The sequence below is a fragment of the Budorcas taxicolor genome, chromosome 3, assembly GCF_023091745.1.
Source record: "Budorcas taxicolor isolate Tak-1 chromosome 3, Takin1.1, whole genome shotgun sequence".
NCBI lineage: Eukaryota > Metazoa > Chordata > Mammalia > Artiodactyla > Bovidae > Budorcas > Budorcas taxicolor.
The window spans coordinates 101,457,079-101,475,605 of record NC_068912.1 but is presented as its reverse complement, the minus strand read 5'-3'; the positions used below and the strand labels follow the sequence as shown (position 1 = coordinate 101,475,605).

General features: G+C 48.7%; 1 protein-coding gene across 1 annotated transcript; it reads left to right on the top strand.

The window, feature by feature from the left end:
• Positions 1–256: 256 nt before the first annotated feature.
• Positions 257–17,397, top strand: KIF2C (kinesin family member 2C). The gene is made up of 21 exons (XM_052637881.1): positions 257–320; positions 1,158–1,252; positions 3,960–4,061; positions 4,238–4,286; positions 6,550–6,669; positions 7,624–7,746; positions 8,297–8,397; positions 9,035–9,130; positions 9,712–9,766; positions 9,876–10,038; positions 11,419–11,509; positions 11,779–11,842; positions 11,920–12,011; positions 12,775–12,917; positions 13,700–13,904; positions 14,026–14,136; positions 14,925–14,992; positions 15,313–15,418; positions 15,510–15,623; positions 17,082–17,205; positions 17,315–17,397. The coding sequence occupies exons 1-21, from the start codon at positions 257–259 to the stop codon at positions 17,395–17,397; spliced, it is 2,169 nt and encodes a 722-aa protein (XP_052493841.1).
• The last annotated feature ends 1,130 nt before the right edge of the window (positions 17,398–18,527 follow it).

Here is an 18,527-nt window from a genome sequence, read left to right as displayed (position 1 = left end):
CCGACAGGCCCTGCGTTCAGCAGTCTGGCCAGACGAGTGGGCGGTTCCAGACGCCGGAAGGCGTCCCGGAGACTACGTATCCCAAAAGGCTCCGCAGAACGCCGCTGATTGGCGGAAGGGAGACCGGCGACAGCGTGATGACGTTTCGGGACGCTGGCGCGCGGGATTTAAACTTCGGCGGTTTACACGGCGTTAGGATTACCAGAGTTGGTTTTCTGGCCTTTCGCGTGTCCGTCACTGGAGCTCCTTCCTGCCCATGGACTCGTCGCTTCAGGCTCGCCTGTTTCCTGGTCTCACCATCAAGATCCAGCGCAGTAATGGTGAGGGGCGGGGTCCTGAGACCAAAGGGACCCGTGGGCTGAGACGACTGAAATTACCGCCCCTCCCCAAATGGCAGGCCCTGAATCACTATTAGGGATCCCCCCACACTCCTGGTCTAGGTCTCCTCACTGGCGGTCAGTCTTCCCTGCCAACGGCCAGGGGCCTCTGCACTGGCCATGCGGCCCCTTTCCGTCCTCTAGGAGTGAGCGGAGCCCCCGTGTCACTGGACCTCTCCGGGGAGTCAGGATTCCCTTCCCCCCCGAAGTTCTCCCCTGAAACTGCCCTGCTCTTGCAGGGACCTCGGCTCTCTGACCCCTCTACTCTCCCATTAACACTGAGCACTTACAATATGTCAGACACTGGATTCAGGGTAATGGGACAAATGATGAGATCCCTGCTCTTCATTCAGGAGCTTGCAATTCTGCCCTCTCCTTTTCAGTTCAGCAGGTATCCCAACTATGGCAGGTCTGATGATACCAGTATCATTAGAATGGTCAGACAGGAGATAGGGAAACCTGAGGGCGCTAGAGCCTCAGTGCTGTGTTGAAGAATGGCTCACCTAAGCACTAGAGAGACTTTCCTGCCCAAACATACCTTCACCACGCTGTAGGCTCTCTTTTGAGTCGGGGTGAACCCTTATCCTCTGCAACTCAGTTTTAAGAACAGTTCCTGCCTAGGTCACTGAGGGATATTCCAAGGGTGGGGTGCCAAGAGGTTTGTCTGCTGGGGTTAGAAAGAAAGTCAACTGTCCCTTCCTTCAGGTCGACTTGACATTTGAGCCTCTGGGATCCTAAAAGTGAAAGAGATAGGTTAACTCTGGCCTTTTCATACTTTAGGCATAATTCACAGTGCCAGTATAAGCACTGTGAACTTGGAGAAATCCTGCGTTTCAGTGGAATGGAAAGAAGGAGGAGATACAAAGGGCAAAGAGGTGGGTTCTATGAGTGTGCCTCTACCACAGTTAAAAAGACATGTCTGGAAATGGAACTTGTGTCAGCCTTGTTTTCGATCCCGACTTGTCCTCCCCAATCTTAAATATGGTCCTCTTTGAATGCTTTGGGACTCTTTTTAAGGCAGCCTTGTTCTAAATTGAAGCAATCAACAGTTTCTGGTGTGTTTGTAGAAAGCAAACTGCACAGAATTCTAAAACCTTACTCACCCAAGCTAGCTTCTGAGTGCACACTACCTATGATACTGATTTGGAGAGTAAAATTGATCATCTCTTTGGGGAGACAAAAGTATGTTTCTGAAACACCCAATAATAGAAGGCAACTACAGATGGAATAATGCTAGAGCAGCTCAGAGATGGAAACTCACTGAAGATGAGCTTGTGGGGGTTGGGCCAAAGACACAGTGAGGTGGCCCTCATGGGGGCTGGTAAAGAAACTGGCTCCAGGCACAGAGGAGGGCTTATTATACTTGGCAGCAGCAAAAAGACTGGAAAAGGAGACTAGAAGGCCTTTGTCTCCGGCACTAAGATGTTTAAGATCTTATTCTGCAGACAGTGGGAGCCTTGGAAGGATTTTGAGAAGGAGGGTTATGCCTAAGACATTTATGTTTTAGAGGCATGTGGTGTAGTGAAGAGGTCACCAGGCTGAGTATGAAAACCTGGATTCTAGAGTCTGGCCCTGCCACTACTTAAAGTGTTCTCAAGCACATTTCTGCTCCTATGAGAAATTCAGCTTCCTCATTTATGATATGAGGATGATAATAATATCTAATCATAGGGTTGTTTGAGGACTTATTCAACAAATCCTTTTGTACTGCTTCCAAAATGCCAGCCAGTGTGTTTGGTATTGGGGATACAGAGGTGAATAAGACAAACCTAGACCTGCTTCCATGAAGCTTAATGAAATAACACAGGTAAAGTGCTTGCTTAGCATAGTGCCTTATAGTAGGTACATGTTTATTTAGGTGGTATATTTGAGAAATAGAAGGACTGAATTCTTTATATTATCTGTCCTTGAATCAAGAGGTTCCTAGAATCCTTTTCAATTATCTATTAGTAGTTCCTTGTGACTTGTTTTTGTTGTTTATTTAGAAATACAGTTCTTATTGCATCTTAACTCCAGCTCAAATGTTGCCAGTGGAATATTCGTTCAGCCTTCTTAGTGAGGCATTCAAAGCCTTTTCAAGATCTGATCCCAGTCAACTTTCGTCCTTTTTACCATACACTCCTCCCAAAGTACCTGTGCCAGGGACAAATGGGGCAGTTACCCACTCTGTGGTCCTGCCCAGTGCCTTGCTGCCTCCACACTCTTATGCCTGCCTGAATCGTTAATGTGAGAATCAGTTAATGTCAGAACTCTGGTCTCCTGCATTGTTTATGCTCTCTGTAATTTAGGGATTGGAATCGGGGTAGAGGGGTAGTGGTAAGGGTTTGTAGCTGTCCAAGAAAGATGAGTAGAAGTGTGACTACTGAAGTACTTACCAGCTTTTGCACTTGATCGTTATGTCCTCCTTGTCTATCCCATGCTGCTTGGGTTTCCAGCCCTTTATGTGATGGCTTCTCTCCCCCACTAGAATATGAGCTCACTGAAGGCAAGGGCAATACATGTCTTTAATTTTTTGGTTGCACTGGGTCTTCATTGCTGCATGTGGGCTTTCACTAGTTGAAACGAATTGGGGCAACTCTCTAGTTGCAGTGCGTGGGCTTCTCATTGCAGTGCCTTCTCTTGATGCAGAGCATGGGCTCAGTACTTACGACTAGAGCTTGAACTCAGTAGCTGTAGCACACGGGCTCGGTTGCCCCCCAGGATGTGAAATCTTCCCAGCCATCCAACCATGGGACTGCTAGGGAAGTCCAATACATGTCTTAGTTCACTTTTGAGTACCTTCCCCTACTGCCTTACTCATCCCTAATAGGTGTTTGAAGAAGCTGTTAGTACATAAAAATTGCATATGTAGGAAGTGACGTTCTCACCTGGGAGTATATGTGGCAGCTCTTTCACATTTTATCACAAATGTGAAACACAAATAATCAAGTTGGTACTATTTTGGTGTGTTTGAATCTGCTGTGCAATATGCTGATGAAGCCTGAGTTGTCCCTAGAGGGTTTGAGGACTCTGGTGATGTAAACCTGGAATTGTGACCTCATTGCAGGTATGCACAGGAAGCAGAGAAGGCATGAGTAGGATGCTGTGACTGGGGAAGAAGTTTCTGGGCCCAGTAGAAAATGTAGGTAGATTTAGGACTAGGTAACAGCTCTCGGGAACTTGTCCCCGCCCATAAGATCCTGAAGGGCCCTCCATTTGACTATCAGTGGGACAGTTAGAATTGTTTCCCCCTTGGTGGCAGGCAGCAAGAGGTGTTCAGGGGGCTGTGCCCAGCAGGACCCCACTGCCCCACAGAGCGGTAGGGAGCCAAGTGGCCAAGATCTACTGTGGACTATCTGACTGTTGGCCTTCCTCTTCACCTCATTCTCATCACTAACGTCTACCATTGGCTTGGAAATCAGAAACCAATATCCATCTAGATGGTAAAACACAATCAGGGAATAAATATTTGTTTATAGCTGTTAGTACTTGGTGGAACTTAAAGTTTATAAAATATGAATTTAGGGGTATCCTTGATTGCAGAAATGCAATTGAATTGAACAAGCTATGTTGTTCACAGAAACTTTTACTTTCTCCTTGCAGGTAGATTTTGATGATGTGGCTGCAATAAACCCAGAACTCTTACAGCTTCTTCCCTTACACCCGAAGGACAATCTTCCCCTGCAGGAGAATGTAACGGTTCAGGTAGCTGCCAGTCATCTGACTTCAGCCAGTGCACAGAGGATGCACTTGGCTTGTTTGTGTCTTTTCTGGTTTGTTTTCTGGGCCTGCTTAGTACTTCACTACAGCACATGGGCCCAGGATAGGCCCCTGAGAACTGATAAGACCCATATGTTGTGGTGGTTTGTTTTGTTTTACAGAAACAAAAGCGCAGATCAGTCAGCTCCAGAATCCCTGCTCCAAAGGAAGGTAAATGGATTTCTACTGGCTCACTGTCATGGGGTTTGTGCCAGAAATGATGTTCTTGGGGCTCAGGAAGCTGAGTAGACTCATGGTTCCAGTTTAGAAGACCGCTACTGTGTAGGCTGAGTCCTACCCTGTGTTCCATGCCTCTTTCTCAGTGAAGAAGAATTCAACCTTCAGGGAGGAAGAAATGGAGAGGTGTTGGTCAAAGGGTACAAAGTTTCAGTTAGGGAAGATAAAGAAGTTCTGGAGATTTAATGTATATCATAGGGCCCATCATCAATGAGTGTATTGTATACTTAGAAATTTACTATGAGGGTAGATCTTATGTTGAGTGATTTACTACAAAAGGAGAAAACAAAATATAAAATGAAGGGTACAGGGGGAAACTTGGAGGTGATGAGTAGATTTATAGCATTGATTATGATGATGGTTTTATGGGTGTATACTTACCTCCAAATCCATCAAGTTGTACACATAAAATACCTCCAGCTGTTTTTATGTCAATCCTACCTCTGAAGCAGTTAAAAAAAAGAAAAAGAGAATTCAACCTACAGCTCTTAACTTAGACCAGTCTGTTTGGATCTGGTGCATTTGGGAAATTTGCTAAGTGGCCTGGAAGCCTTTCCTGTGGAGTCCAGAGCACTAATCAACCATGGTGGGCTTGTTTTCTCTCCCTGGGGAAATAACATGCCTTGGAGGGAGGTGGTGAGTGGGCTGTCAGAAAAGCTAGGTCAGGGCCATTTAGAGGTAGAGTTGGTAGTGCTGTGGTGATCTGGGGATAGGGTGGGATTGGACAAATAATGGCAGTGCTTTGAACTCCAGGAGAAAGGCTTTCTCTGCAGGAATCAGCATAAACCTGCTTTAACTATGGTAGGCTGTGACAGGTGCCTATATGCACAAGCTGCCCAAATAATCCAGTTTATAACCCAGAGCCAGCTATACTTTACAGCCTGCACAACCTGTCCCGGTTGAGGGGTTATCACTGTCCATAATCCAGCCACCCTGGGCTCAGAGACTACTTGACTGGAGCTTCAGGTTTCCCAGGGGTCCAAGGTGGGGTGGTTTTGAGCTTGAGCTAGGCAGGAGTGGTGTAATGCTGGCCCTCTCTTGCTGGCTGTACCACTCCAGTGGCCTCCAGGAGAAATATGGGTGGCAGTGGTCTCTCTCCACATGCATGTCCCAAAAGGATATTGCCACTCTTCCTTTTTTCTTTTTTTTGACTATGCCACCTGGCTCATGGGATCTTAGTTCCCTAACCAGGGATTGAATCTGGGCCCTCGGCAGTGAGAGCACGGAGTCTAACCACTGGACACCTACCGCTCCTTTTAATGGGAAAAAAATAATGATTCATTATTGAATGAATGATAGTGAACAGTAGAAGTGAAACACAAGATCACAGATCTTTTGAGAAATAGGAATATTATAATAACTCATGCTCTTTATGAAAAACATAGATTGATTATATAGAGCCATCGTATCAGCCTAAACTTAGGAAACTCAAATTCCATATAGATTGATACTTGTTTATATGACACTAGTGTTTTATTTCCAAATTGGAGGGAAGCAATATAGATGAGTAGAAATTGACAGGAATTAAACTTGTTTAAACAACTTAATTGTATAAACTCAGTTAAATTGTTTCTGTCAGTTAAGCATTCTTTTAAGATTCCAGAAAAATCAGTTGCTGGTCCCATGGCTTATGATGTGGCCCAGGTCTGGCTCTGTAAAGCATCTTGGAGCAGTGGAAAAAGCCCTGATCGTGAAATCTGGCAGTCTTGGGTTCACATCCTGACTCTGACACTTACTAATTGAGTGACACTGGGAAAATTGCTTAATTTCTCTATGCCTTAATGTCCCCTTTTATCAGTTGGGAATACTGGTATTTACCTCTGGATGTTTGGGAAGATTGTAGAATGGTAGGTGCTGCTGCTAAGAATAAAATGCTTTTTTTCTGGGATTAGGTCTGTGTCTCCGGAAATGATCTCAGATTGTCTGTAGGTCCTTCCATTTACTCCAGACAGATGCTCTTGTGGGAGCCTTCAGGAGCTCTCAGACCGCAGAATGTAACAAATTAGTTTTGGGGTCACTGGTACTTGGCCTTTCTTTCCTTGGATGGAAGGAATGGGAAGTGGGTGGGCTGCTTTCCAGGTATCGGGACCCATCTCACCCTGTATAGAATCTTGAAGGGTTACCCTCGGCCGTCTCTCTATCTGTTTTGCTCTCCTGATCACAATGCACTGACTGGCCGTGGCCCTTGGTCCTTCAGGTCTCCGAGGCCGCTCCACTCGCATGTCCACTGTCTCAGAGGTTCGAATCACTCAGGAGAATGATATGGAGGTGGAGCTGCCTGCATCTGCAAATTCCCGCAAACAGTTTGCAGTTTCCAGTGAGTAATGAATCTATTCTCCCTGTTTGAGGCCTTAGAGCAGCTCTTCACACATTGCCCTGAGCCTGTTTTGGAATATCCTAGGATTCCTATACTCCCTGGCTTTCATACCGTTCTGCTCCTGCACCACTGCTCCCTTATCTGAAAATCATCTCACTTTACTTTTTAAACTTTAAACATTATATATATATATATACACAGGAAAGTAAACCTATCATTGACTATATAGTTCACAAAGTAAACACACTCATATAACTGACATCTAGATCAAAGAGCATTACCAGCACTCCGAAAGTCCCCTTCAGGCCCCCTCCCAATTCCTAAGCCCCAAGGGTATCTATGTCCTGACTTTGGATCACACAAATTAACTTTCTCTTCATTTGGACTTTATATAAATGGGAGTTTAAAAACATTTTTAATTGTCAGTTTGTACTAGTTATTAGTAAATTAAGTGATTTAAAGTCAAGGTAAACAAAAGGGTCATGGCCAGCTATGGGAAGTTGCTGTGGGTTGTACCTCTCTAGGTTGAACCAGGTTCCCATTATTCCTAGTTTTCAGTCCTTCCTCCTGTTAACCACTGGGGTTCTGAAGTCAGAAATTTTTCCCAAATGAGCTGAAAGGCCTGGCCTGGCCTAAGAACCCTTACTTGATCAAGCCTAAAGAGGTCAGACCTTTAAAGGCTTTTCCCTTCATAGTGAAGCTCATACTGAGTAACTCACATAACCTTTAAGATTTCTTGACACCAGGAGCCAACCCCTGTGGCGGGGCTTACTGGGTTCAAGGTGTGGATCGAGATGAAGGGAAAAGCCTGAGCTCTGCTTATATAGTAGAACCTGAGCCCTTGATGAGCTGGCAGTCAGTAGCCATCCTCCTGGCCTGTGACCCTCTAGGGCTCAGATGAACACAGCTGCCGTATGCCTACCTGCTTCTCCAATGACTCTTGTTCCCCCACAGCTGGCCCCTCTAGGCCCTCCTGCCCTGCAGTGGGTGAAATACCATTGACGATGGTCAGCAAAGAGGTGGAAGAGCAAGTCCACTCCATCCGAGACAGCTCTTCTGCAAACTCTGTGAAGTCAGGTAGACACACTGAGCTATCTGGTACCCTGCTTCTAGTGCAGGATAGGAATTACAGCCTGTCCCAAACCTGGCTTGCTTGGTACCTGAGTTCAAACCATGTCTGTCACATGGGGACATGTTGCCCTGTGGCCACAGAATTGATCTTTCACAACTGGTGACCCTGTCACTCACTGCCAGCTGGCAGAAGCTCTCTGATGTAACTGAGGTGTTGTTATAGCTAAAGTCTTGGTCAACACCTGAACAACAGCCCAGAGTGACCACCAAACAGGGACAATCTCATCTCTACTCATTGTTGAGAAAAAGGCCGCAGAGGCATAGAGAGAGCTTGGGTTAGACCTGGAGTGCTCATATTAGCAAGTTTCTTGTCAGCTAGGCCATCCCAAGAGTCACAGCTGGTGCTTCCTCTCTTTGCATGTGGTGATATAAGAGCAAAGGTCTAGAGAAGGTCTAGCCATGAGAAAGGCCCGGACTCCACACAACGGCCAGAGAAGAGCAGGCTGGTAAAAGAGACAGGTAAAAGAGAGGGCTTCTTTTTTTTCTCTTCCACTAGTTCGGAGGAAATCATGTATTGTGAAAGAAATGGAAAAAATGAAGAACAAGCGAGAAGAGAAGAGAGCCCAGAACTCTGAAATGAGAATAAAGCGAGCTCAGGTACGTTTCTTGGGAAGCAAGGGCAAGGGTTTTTGGACAGACATTCTTAACTGCAACCTTGTCAGCAACAGAGATAGATAACTGTTCAGCCCCAGCATTTCTGAGGTTCCAGTTCTGATAACCAATAATTTCAACCAGTTTCTCATCAGGATTCAGAGAACAAATCATTCAGATATTTTTCTGAAGACCTTCAGATGATGAATATCTCCTACTGTTTATCCAAGGGGCATGCCCATCACACAGTGCACTGGCAGTTGCCTGCTTCCCTTGACCGCCTAGTTGTACATATGTGGGGTGCCACAGTGGAGTTAAAGTTTAATTATTTCCCTTTGGTTGGGTTAATGGCACTGGAGAATCCCAGCCTGCTGGTCTCCTAAGACATGGGGCAGTGGCTCTTGCCCCGCTTCCTAGAGTGGTTGCTGCATGCCTAGGCCCCCCAGCCAATCTTGTTCCCAAAACTTGTGCCTGGATTCTCTGCCCAGAGCCAGAGTCAAGGGCAATGAGATCGTGTGAGGGTTTTGTCAGCCCTGAAGGGGCTGTGTGCATAGGAAGGGCTGTTGTTGCCACTGCCTAGCACTGAGGCCTGTGAACACCTACACCTTGGCAGTCAGTCCTTCTTCAATCTTACCCCAAACAGGAGTATGACAACAGCTTTCCAAACTGGGAATTTGCCCGCATGATTAAAGAATTTCGAGCTACTTTGGAATGTCATCCACTTACTGCGGCTGATCCAGTAAGTAATCCCAAAGGGCTTCTATCTCTCCTTCCTGAATAGGCATACAATTTTTAAAAAATATAGTTGATTTCAATATCGTGTTAGTTTCAGGTATACAGCAAAGTGATTCATTTTTTAATATATATAAAAAGATTATTTTCCTGAGTAGGCATATAACTGAGAAACAGAAACATCTCTTAAAGGAATGAGAGCATACAGGAATCGTCACTCACCCTCAAGGGGTTTTTAAATACCCTTTGGTGGGCTGGAGCTAGCAAGGGCTAGATAGGAGACTCTGATCTTTATAAACTCCCTTCCAGTTCCTATCCTCCCTGCTTCAGTAGATTGGCTAAATTCTTACTACTAATCATGAAAGTGTGCTGAAACCTCCTATAGGCAGCAGAGTGAGAAAACTGAGAAGAAAATTCAGAGCTTTCTTGTGCTCTAGAGTAACTATGAGCACAGTGGATCCCAGTGTTAGGTCTCAGCCCCTGACTGGGCCAGACATATGATTAGGTAAGGGAGGGGTTCTAGACAAGCTTTCTTTCAATATTACACTGACCTTTTGCTGACGGTTGTCTTCTCTCCTCCTCCTAAAGATTGAAGAGCACAGGATATGTGTCTGTGTTAGGAAACGCCCACTGAATAAACAAGGTAAGTCCCACCTTACCTTAGCCTCAAGGTAAGTTCAGTCAGAATGAGGCTTCAGACTGAGGGTCCCCCGTGTCCAGGGAGCATCCCCTGAAATACTGTCCTTCTGCAGAGTTGGCCAAGAAAGAAATTGATGTGATTTCCGTTCCTAGCAAGTGTGTCCTCTTGGTCCATGAGCCCAAGTTAAAAGTGGACTTAACAAAGTATCTGGAGAACCAAGCATTCTGCTTTGACTTCGCATTTGATGAAACAACTTCAAATGAAGTCGTCTACAGGTTAGTCCCTTGCCTCTGTTTCCCCCCTTCCTCCTGACACTTTCCTCTTTTCAATGTGGGACATTGAGGTAACACTTGCACTCTCAGGCATGCTGACTCTGAATCCCTTCCTGGCTTCCTCTTGTGTCTTCTTTGGATGGACCATGATGCAGAGCTGGCTCTGGCTTCTAGCACAAGGAAGGTCCTGTTGGGGCTGTCACATCCTATGTTTCAGCTTTAGTGGCCCATGCTTGAGTAGACAGAAGAGAAATATTCCCACTGCCCTCTTTGAGGCTGGGCTGGGCAGGCCTCAGGGGTTCCTCCTGTGTCTGTGTCCTGTACAGCCCCCATTACCCACTGGGCTTAGCAGACTCAGCAAACTTGGTCCAGTACAGCTCCCCCTAACTTCATGTGACTGTTTAAATAAAAGTTAAATAAAATTAAACGTTCAGTTCTTCAGGGGCTTCTCTGGTGGTCTGGTGGTTAAAGAGCTGCACCTCCCCTGCAGGGGCATGGGTCTAATCCCTGGCTGGAGAGCTAAGATTCCCACGTGCTGTACAGTGCGGTCAAAAAAACTCAGTTTTTCAGTTACACGAGCCACATTTCAAGTGCTCAGTAGACGTGTGACAGTGGCTACTGTTGGACAGTACAGATAGAGATCATTTCCAGTATCCATCCTCAGAAAGTTCTATTGGACAGCGCTGCTCTACACTAGAGGTTGATAAACTGTAGCTCATGGGTGAAAGTGGGCTTGCAACCCCTTTTTATATGGCTCTCAAATTAAGAGTGGATTTTGTGTTTTCAAAGAATCATTAAATATATATGTGTATTTCGGACTTCCCTGGTGGTCCATTTTCTAAGATCTGAGCTCACAATGCAGGGGGCCCAGGTTCGATCCCTGGTCAGGGAACTAGATCCTACATGCACACTATGCTGCAACTAAAGATTCCTCTTGCCACAACTAAGACCCAGTGCAGCCAAATAAATAAATTTTAAAAATGTATATATGTATACTTATGTATGTATATATATGGAAGAGACCTATGTGGCCCACAAAGCCTAAAATATTTTAGGCTTTTACTTTAAAGAGTTTCTTTGCTCTTAGTAGTGTATCATATGCTGGAAGGCGGCTGCTAAGCTCAAGCTTCCCTCTGTGTCTCCAGGGTAGAGGAGGTGCTGGTGGCTCAGTTAGAGTACGGACCAGTCTGCTCCTGGCCTTTTGGTCTAGCCCTTCCCAGGTGGTTAGGAGAATTTCAGATTTGTAAGTGGGCGTGGGGTCAGGTAGGACCACTTTGCTTGGAAGGAAGGCCCCAGGAATCCTGCTTTGGAAGGGTAGCAGAACCACATTCTAGGAAGCACATTTAAGCAGAGATATGCATGCTTCCCCATCCTTTCTCTTAGGTTCACAGCAAGGCCACTGGTACAAACAATCTTTGAAGGCGGAAAGGCAACCTGTTTTGCGTACGGCCAGACAGGAAGTGGCAAGACTCATGTGAGTATTCAAGCCTGGCAGAGAGTGATCCTGCCCTTAGTGCACATCTGGGTCTCTGAAAAGGAGGACAATGAGTTTCTTGCAGAAGGTCCCCTTGGTGCAGATGCCCCACCTCCAGATGCTCTTGCTGTGTCAGGGGCAAGGAAGGGCCTTAGCAGGTCCAGATCCCCTCCTGGCTGTAGTATGGCCCACGGTGATGGTGTAGCCAGTAATGCTCTGGCCTAGGCCAAGGGCCCTTTAGCACAGTCTCCTGTCCTTTCCCTTTGCAGACGATGGGTGGAGACCTCTATGGAAAAGCCCAGAATGCATCCAAAGGGATCTATGCGATGGCCTGTAAGTAGTATGTTCTGCCGCAGCAGGGTTGGGCACAGAAGGGCAGGTTGCTTACTTAATCCAGGTTCTCCCCACAGCCCGGGACGTCTTCCTCCTGAAGAATCAGCCCCGATACCGGAAGCTGGACCTGGAAGTCTATGTGACATTCTTCGAAATCTATAATGGGAAGGTAGCTGGCGGGGAGCCCTCTGTTTATGCTGCTGGGGCCCCTGAAGTTTCTAAAATCTTGAGGCTGGCTAGAAATTGTAGAAGATAAACACCCTGTGTGTTGTCACACCTTTGGGCCACTTTGCCCAAATGTGTGGGAGGTTTTCACCCGATGGTGGGACGGGAGGCACGCTCAACAAGTAAGCAGGAACACACCTCAGGGCTTCCTCCCAGACGGGAGGTTTACTTGTGTGTGTGCCCTGTGCTCCCGCCATGCACCTCCCTCTTAAATCTCCCTTCTTCTCCTGATCGCACACATTCATTCTCATACTCATACTCTCTCTATATTTCTATGTATCTCTCTACGCTTTTGGAGAGTCACCTTCCCCGAGTGGGGTCTGGATAATAGCTAATGTGGCTTATTAACATGTTACTAGGTACTGAGCACTATTCTAAGCACTTAACTTGTCTCAGCTCATCACCACAACCCTACTAGGAAGTATCACCGTTATTATCGCTATTGCACAGGTGAGAAATGAGGCTGGGTGGCTAAGTGCCTTCCCAGGTCACACAGCTAGTAAAGAAGCAGGGTCACATCAAACCCAGGTGGCCCAGTTCAGCTCCCAGGTGAACTGCTCGCTGCTCATCTGACATCGCCCAGTGTAGCCTCTCCCGCCTTTCCTGTTCCCAGCCATTGTCTAAGCTGCGACAGGCTCTGAAGCGGGGAGGGATCGGTGGGGGCCTGGCGCCTGACAGCCTTGGCCTTGTTCCCGTGCCCGGCACAGCTGTTCGACCTGCTCAATAAGAAGGCCAAGCTGCGCGTGCTGGAGGACGGCAAGCAGCAGGTGCAGGTGGTGGGGCTGCAGGAGCGCCTGGTGAGCTGTGCTGATGACGTCATCAAGATGATCGACATAGGCAGTGCCTGCAGGTCAGAGTTTGGCTGGAGGAAGGGGCCACCTTCTAATGCCAAGTCAGGTGATAGATGAGCACTGAGCCCTTTGCTGTTTCCACAGAGCACCACTTCCCCCAGCTTGGTGAGGGCTCTGAAGGCCTCTGCCTTAAGCGGTCGCAATGGGGCCGATGACCCAGGGTAAGACTCGTCAGGGGCGAGTCAAATCATCTTGAATCTGACCAAGGCAGGCTTTATTACCAGACTCTTATCCAGAGGCATGCTTCCCAATTTCTCTGAGTTTCTCCTTGCTGTTCCCTCTCTCTGTGGTAGAGGACAGAGGCTCTGGGTATGTTCCAGCTAGAAATGATGGGACCAGAGCTCCTGTGTAGAGGGAGGAAAGTGCTCTTCTCTCAGGGCCCTCGGCGTGGTGCAGTAGGTGCTGAGCAGTACACAGAGGACCAGGGAGGGGCTATCTCCCCAGGGCCCTTGAGTTTAGCATGTGATTCATGACAGCCCCTCCTTCCCTGTGTGCCCTGCAGCACAGGTAACTCATGCTTCCCCACAGCCTATGGCCCAGGGTCTGGCCAAGGCCCTGACACAGAATTCAGTACTTTGGCTGCCAGGGTAAGCCATGCCCAGATGGCTGGAGGGAGGGCTGCTGCCCAGGGAAGGAAGGACAGAAGTGGGACAGGATGATGCAGAACAGTTTTCCTCCTGGAGAACTGACTGCATTGAAGCCTCAGGTGCCATGGTGGCTGGTGACCGCCCCCCGCCCCCCCCAGGAGCTCATAGCCCTTCTTTGTCCTCCTTTGCCACAGGACCTCTGGGCAGACATTTGCCAACTCCAACTCTTCCCGCTCCCATGCCTGCTTCCAGATTCTTCTTCGAACCAAAGGGAGAGTGCATGGCAAATTCTCTTTGGTGGATCTGGCAGGGAATGAGCGAGGCGCAGACACTTCCAGTGCTGACCGGCAGACCCGCATGGAGGGTGCAGAAATTAACAAAAGTCTCCTGGCTCTGAAGGTAGCTGGCCCCAGCTACAGGGGAGCAGGTGGCCCTGGTGGGCTGCTGGGAGGAAAGGGTGGGAGGGAGAGGGTATCTTAAAAGGAAGGAGGGGACCTCAGCTTCCCCTAATGTCCCTCAGGAATGCATCAGGGCCCTGGGACAGAATAAGGCCCACACCCCATTCCGCGAGAGCAAGCTGACACAGGTGTTGAGGGACTCCTTTATTGGCGAGAACTCAAGGACCTGCATGGTGAGTTGGGTCCTTTGGAGTGGTGCAGTCCTGTCTCTGGGCAAGAGGCTCCGTATTCTTGGCTAGCTGGGTTTCCAGGCTCTAATTTAACTGGGCTTCCCCCCCTGCTTTCGGGCAGCAGGCTCCTCTTTGCCTACACAAGCAGGGAGGAAAGGATCTTCTCCCTTCACTGAGTGTCTGTGCACCTCTTGGATCAGGGAGGTCGTTCCTCCCATACCTGATGAAAAGGGGGCTGCAGGATTCAGGAGGAGGACCTTTGGGGAAGCAGGGGAGGCAGTCCTCATCCCTCTGTGACTTCCCTCAGGGGTCACTGGCTCCCAGCCTAGGAAATTGGAGAGGGCCTCAGCCTTGAGTGACTTTCTGTCCCCCTATTTTATCCATAATGCTTTCTAACTCAGATCTGCCCTCCTTCCTCACCAAGGAATATCCTCTCTCCTGCCTGCTGAGGAAGGTGGGAATTTCTGACTAAGCTCTAAACCCCTCTCCCTAAGGCAGTATCTCTGAGCCCAGGTGAACTAAAGTTTCCAGCAGGAATCACAGAGCCTTGCATTGTTATCTTGGTGAGAGGAACGGGTCAGTAAAGAAGTAAAGAAGCAGGAGTAATTAGATAGACCAGCAAAGACAGGGGACCAATTTTTAAAGAACTTTAGTTTGCAGGGCCCATGGGGCAAGTTCCCTGGCACACAGTTGGTATGTAATGAGCTCTCCCCCCAATTCCTGGCAGCCTCTCCAAGAGCACCTTTACCCTGGGATCCTTGACCATTAACTGCCCATTCCTTCTTTTGCAGATCGCCATGATCTCACCAGGCATAAGCTCCTGTGAATATACTTTAAATACACTAAGATATGCCGACAGGTACTGGTACCTATGCCAGGTGGGATGGGAAGGGGCAGGGTTGGGGAGGAAATGGCAGTGATGAGAGTGGGGAGGGGGCTCTGGGGACTCAGTGCCTATTGTCTCCTCTGCTGTGACTCGCTAACTCTGAGGCTTGGGAGTTCATATACGATGCTACTAGGTTTTTTCCTGATCCCCTTCAGGCTCTGGTGGGGAGCAGTGTGAATAAGAATCCTTCTAGGTCAAAGCAAAGCCACTACTCCATCTCCTTGAAGTCTCGAAATCTGAGTGGTGCTGCCACAGAGGCTGCTGTGGGAGCTGCGACCTTCTTGTTTTCTCAGGGTCAAGGAGCTGAGCCCCCACAGTGGACCCAGTGGGGAGCAGCCAATTCAGATGGAAACAGAAGAGATGGAAGCCAGCTCCAATGGGGCCCTGAGTGCAGGCAATGTAAGGGGAGGTGGGCCAGGCAAGAAGGGAACATGGCCAGCTGAGATGGGGACCAGGCCCCACTGTTATGTGTCTCCTTTTGCCCCCTTAGTTCTCCAAGGAAGAGGATGAACTGTCTTCCCAGATGTCCAGCTTCAATGAAGCCATGACTCAGATCCGGGAGCTGGAAGAAAGGGCCATGGAAGAGCTCAAGGAGATCACACAGGTGGAGAGCTGGCCCTGGGCTCCGCGTCAGTCCTGAATGTGACCTGGGCTTAACGTGCACACATACACCCCTCCTCGGGTCTTCTGGCTGGGGTGGCAAGAGGCAGCCTTCTGGATCAGCATTTCTTAATTCCCCAGTTAGTTATTCAGCTGCTCCTATAGGGCAGCTAATTACCGCACCTCCTTCTCCAGCCTGGCACACATAGGCTTTCCCCCATCCTCCTGGCTGGAGCTAGTCTCTCTCTCCTGTGCTCCTGACTGAGGGTTTGGAGGGTAGCCAGGTCTCGTTTGCTCATGAATGTTGGTGAATATTTTCTATATACCATCAGCTCCTGTGCTGAGACCAAGGGCCAAAATCATGCAGTATGGATAACAGGCCTAAAGAAAGACTTGATCAATCCCAACTCTTCTATTTATGAGCCAGTTTCCTCGTGAAAGTCGTTGAGGCTCACTGAGCCCCAAATTCTTCATCTCCAAAATGGTCAAGACAAGATGCTTACATCTAAGGATTAAGTGATATGTTGTTAAACACTCAGCCTTCCCCAGCATGTGGTCAGCCTGTAGAAGGTGATAGATGCTACCACTGCCGTGATCCCTGCTGTAGAAGTGCAAGTAAGGGAGAGGCCTGAAGGGCATCCTAACAGTGGGGCACTCCGAGTGAGGAGCAGAGAGGGCAGCTCGGGGCCCTCTCTGAGAGGGCTGAGGAGGGAACATGCAAGGTCGGTGTCTACACGAGTCCTCCCTCCCTCAAGTGCTCAGGGTCCAAATGTTTGAAAGGACTTGGCACTTTCAGGAAGAGTGATAGGTTCACTCTGGCCATAGCAAAAGGTATGACCAGGTGAGGGAGGGAGATCAAGGCTGTGGGCGGGTCAGCCGGGACCTGATGCTAAAGGACATTATGGTTCACACCAAAGGCCTGGACTTCGTTATGAGGGCAGTGAATGCCTTTGAAGGGAGTAAAGCAGAGTGGTGCCTTGGTCACGCTTTTAGGGACCTTACTGTGGCCACAGCACAGAGCGTGGCTTCAGGACCTGGGGAGAGGGTGAGTAGAAACGCTTAGGAGTTAAAAGCAGTTAGGAGATTAGTAGAGTTCAGGAGAGACATTGGTGCCTAGACTAGCTGTGACCACGGTCTCAGGATTGACAGGAAGGCATGAGATTTAGGAACCATTTCAGGGGTGCAGTTGTTAGGATTGGGAGACAAGGTGAAAGAATTTTTGCCCAGATTTCTGGCTTGGGCATCAAGATATGCATTTGCTATCAGGGACAGGGACAAGTTTTTGGCAGGCAGGGGAAGGATAGATTCAAGCTGAGAGTTATGGGGGAAGGGTCAGGAGGCAGGGTCAGGGCCATGGCTAGAGGAAAAGGCATCTGCATTGCAGATGGTAGAGCCCTGGGAATGATTTGCTAAATTGGTTTGGTCATTATTGACTTGACAATGTCCGTCTGTGTCGCTGCAGCAAGGGCCGGGCTGGCTGGAGCTCTCCGAGATGGCTGAGCAGCCAGACTACGACCTGGAGACCTTTGTGAATAAAGCAGAGTGTGCTCTGGCCCAGCAAGCCAAGCACTTCTCAGCCCTGCGAGGTGGGTGCAGCCGGAGGGTGGGGCCTCTGTGGGTGGTGGTGGCTCTGCCTGAGGGAACAGGGTCTCTGAGAGACCTGCTGACTTCAAGTGCACCACCCCTGCCTTCCAGATGTCATCAAGGCCTTGCGCCTGGCCATGCAGCTAGAAGAGCAGGCCAGCAAACAAATAAGCAGCAAGAAACGGCCCCAGTGACGACTGCAAATAAAGATCTGTTTGGTGTCATACCCAGCCTTTCCCCTCCCCTTCCCTCCTCAGCAAACTCTGGGCACCTGGTGGGTCTGAGCTGGGACAGGCTTTGGTAAATGCCAAGTATGGCGCATCGAGGCCCAGGGCAGCTGGGAGGAGTCAGTCAGTGTGCGTAGGACACAGCTTTCCTTTTCCTCACTTGCAGCCATGAAGAGAAAAAGGATGGAAGGAAGGAGCTTTTAGTTATCCTGTGCACTGCCCTTCTCTCCAGGAGGGGAAGGCTCTCCGTCGTAGAGTTTTCCCGTAGGCAGCAATCTGCCCGTGTGGACTGGCTGCTGGGGGAGAGCTTCCTGGGGCTGTCCTGGCTCTGCGGGGAGAGAAGGAGCCTATAGTTCAGCTCTGCTGGCTCTGGCCTGCCTTCCACACCCTTGGTCCGGCCACTAATATATCTTGTACTTAAAAAAAAAGTTTCCTGGGGCCTCTTCGTTCCCTGCTGGTTTTTGAGGCCCATGAGGATCCATGCTATTTTCTGTTTTATGTGTTTATGCATTATGTCTAATAATAAAGAGAAAAAAATCAGCCTGTCGAGTGGTGTGTGGGAAGAGCTTCTGGGACTCGGACACCACCACAGGGTAGTGCTGATGCTGACTCTCACCAGGAGGCCACATCCACACCTGCCGTTCCAGTGACATGGTGAAGACGCCAACCTCTGCCATGTTCAATGCCGACTAGGTCCTAGGCCTTCTCCTGGACACAGGAGCTCTAAGCAGAAAGGAAATGGTGCTCTGTCATTTACAGTCTGCTAAAGACATGTTAAAAAATTCTGTGGGAACACTGACGCGAAAGCACTTGCCTTGCTAGACAGGAAAGGATCTGACAGGTCAACACGTTTGCTCTTGAAAAATGAGAAGTTTGCAATATAAACTGAAGAACCAAGCACAGGGTATGGAGGGTTTGGGAACCAGAAAACTCCAGATCCCATGTCACAGAACATGAATCAGGTAAATGGTGTGTGCTTAACCACTCGGTCATGTCCGACTCTTGGCGACCCCACAGGACTGTAGCCCACCAGGCTCCTCTGTCCATGGGATTCTCCAGGCAAGAATACTGGGGTGGGTTGCCAATTCCTTCTCCAG

Coding starts and splice junctions, on each gene's coding strand:
- KIF2C (XM_052637881.1), top strand. CDS start 257: ATGGACTCGTCGCTTCAGGCTCGCCTGTTTCCTGGTCTCACCATCAAG. Junction 321..1,157: donor CAAGATCCAGCGCAGTAATG/GTGAGGGGCGGG, acceptor TTCATACTTTAG/GCATAATTCACAGTGCCAGT. Junction 4,287..6,549: donor AATCCCTGCTCCAAAGGAAG/GTAAATGGATTT, acceptor TTGGTCCTTCAG/GTCTCCGAGGCCGCTCCACT.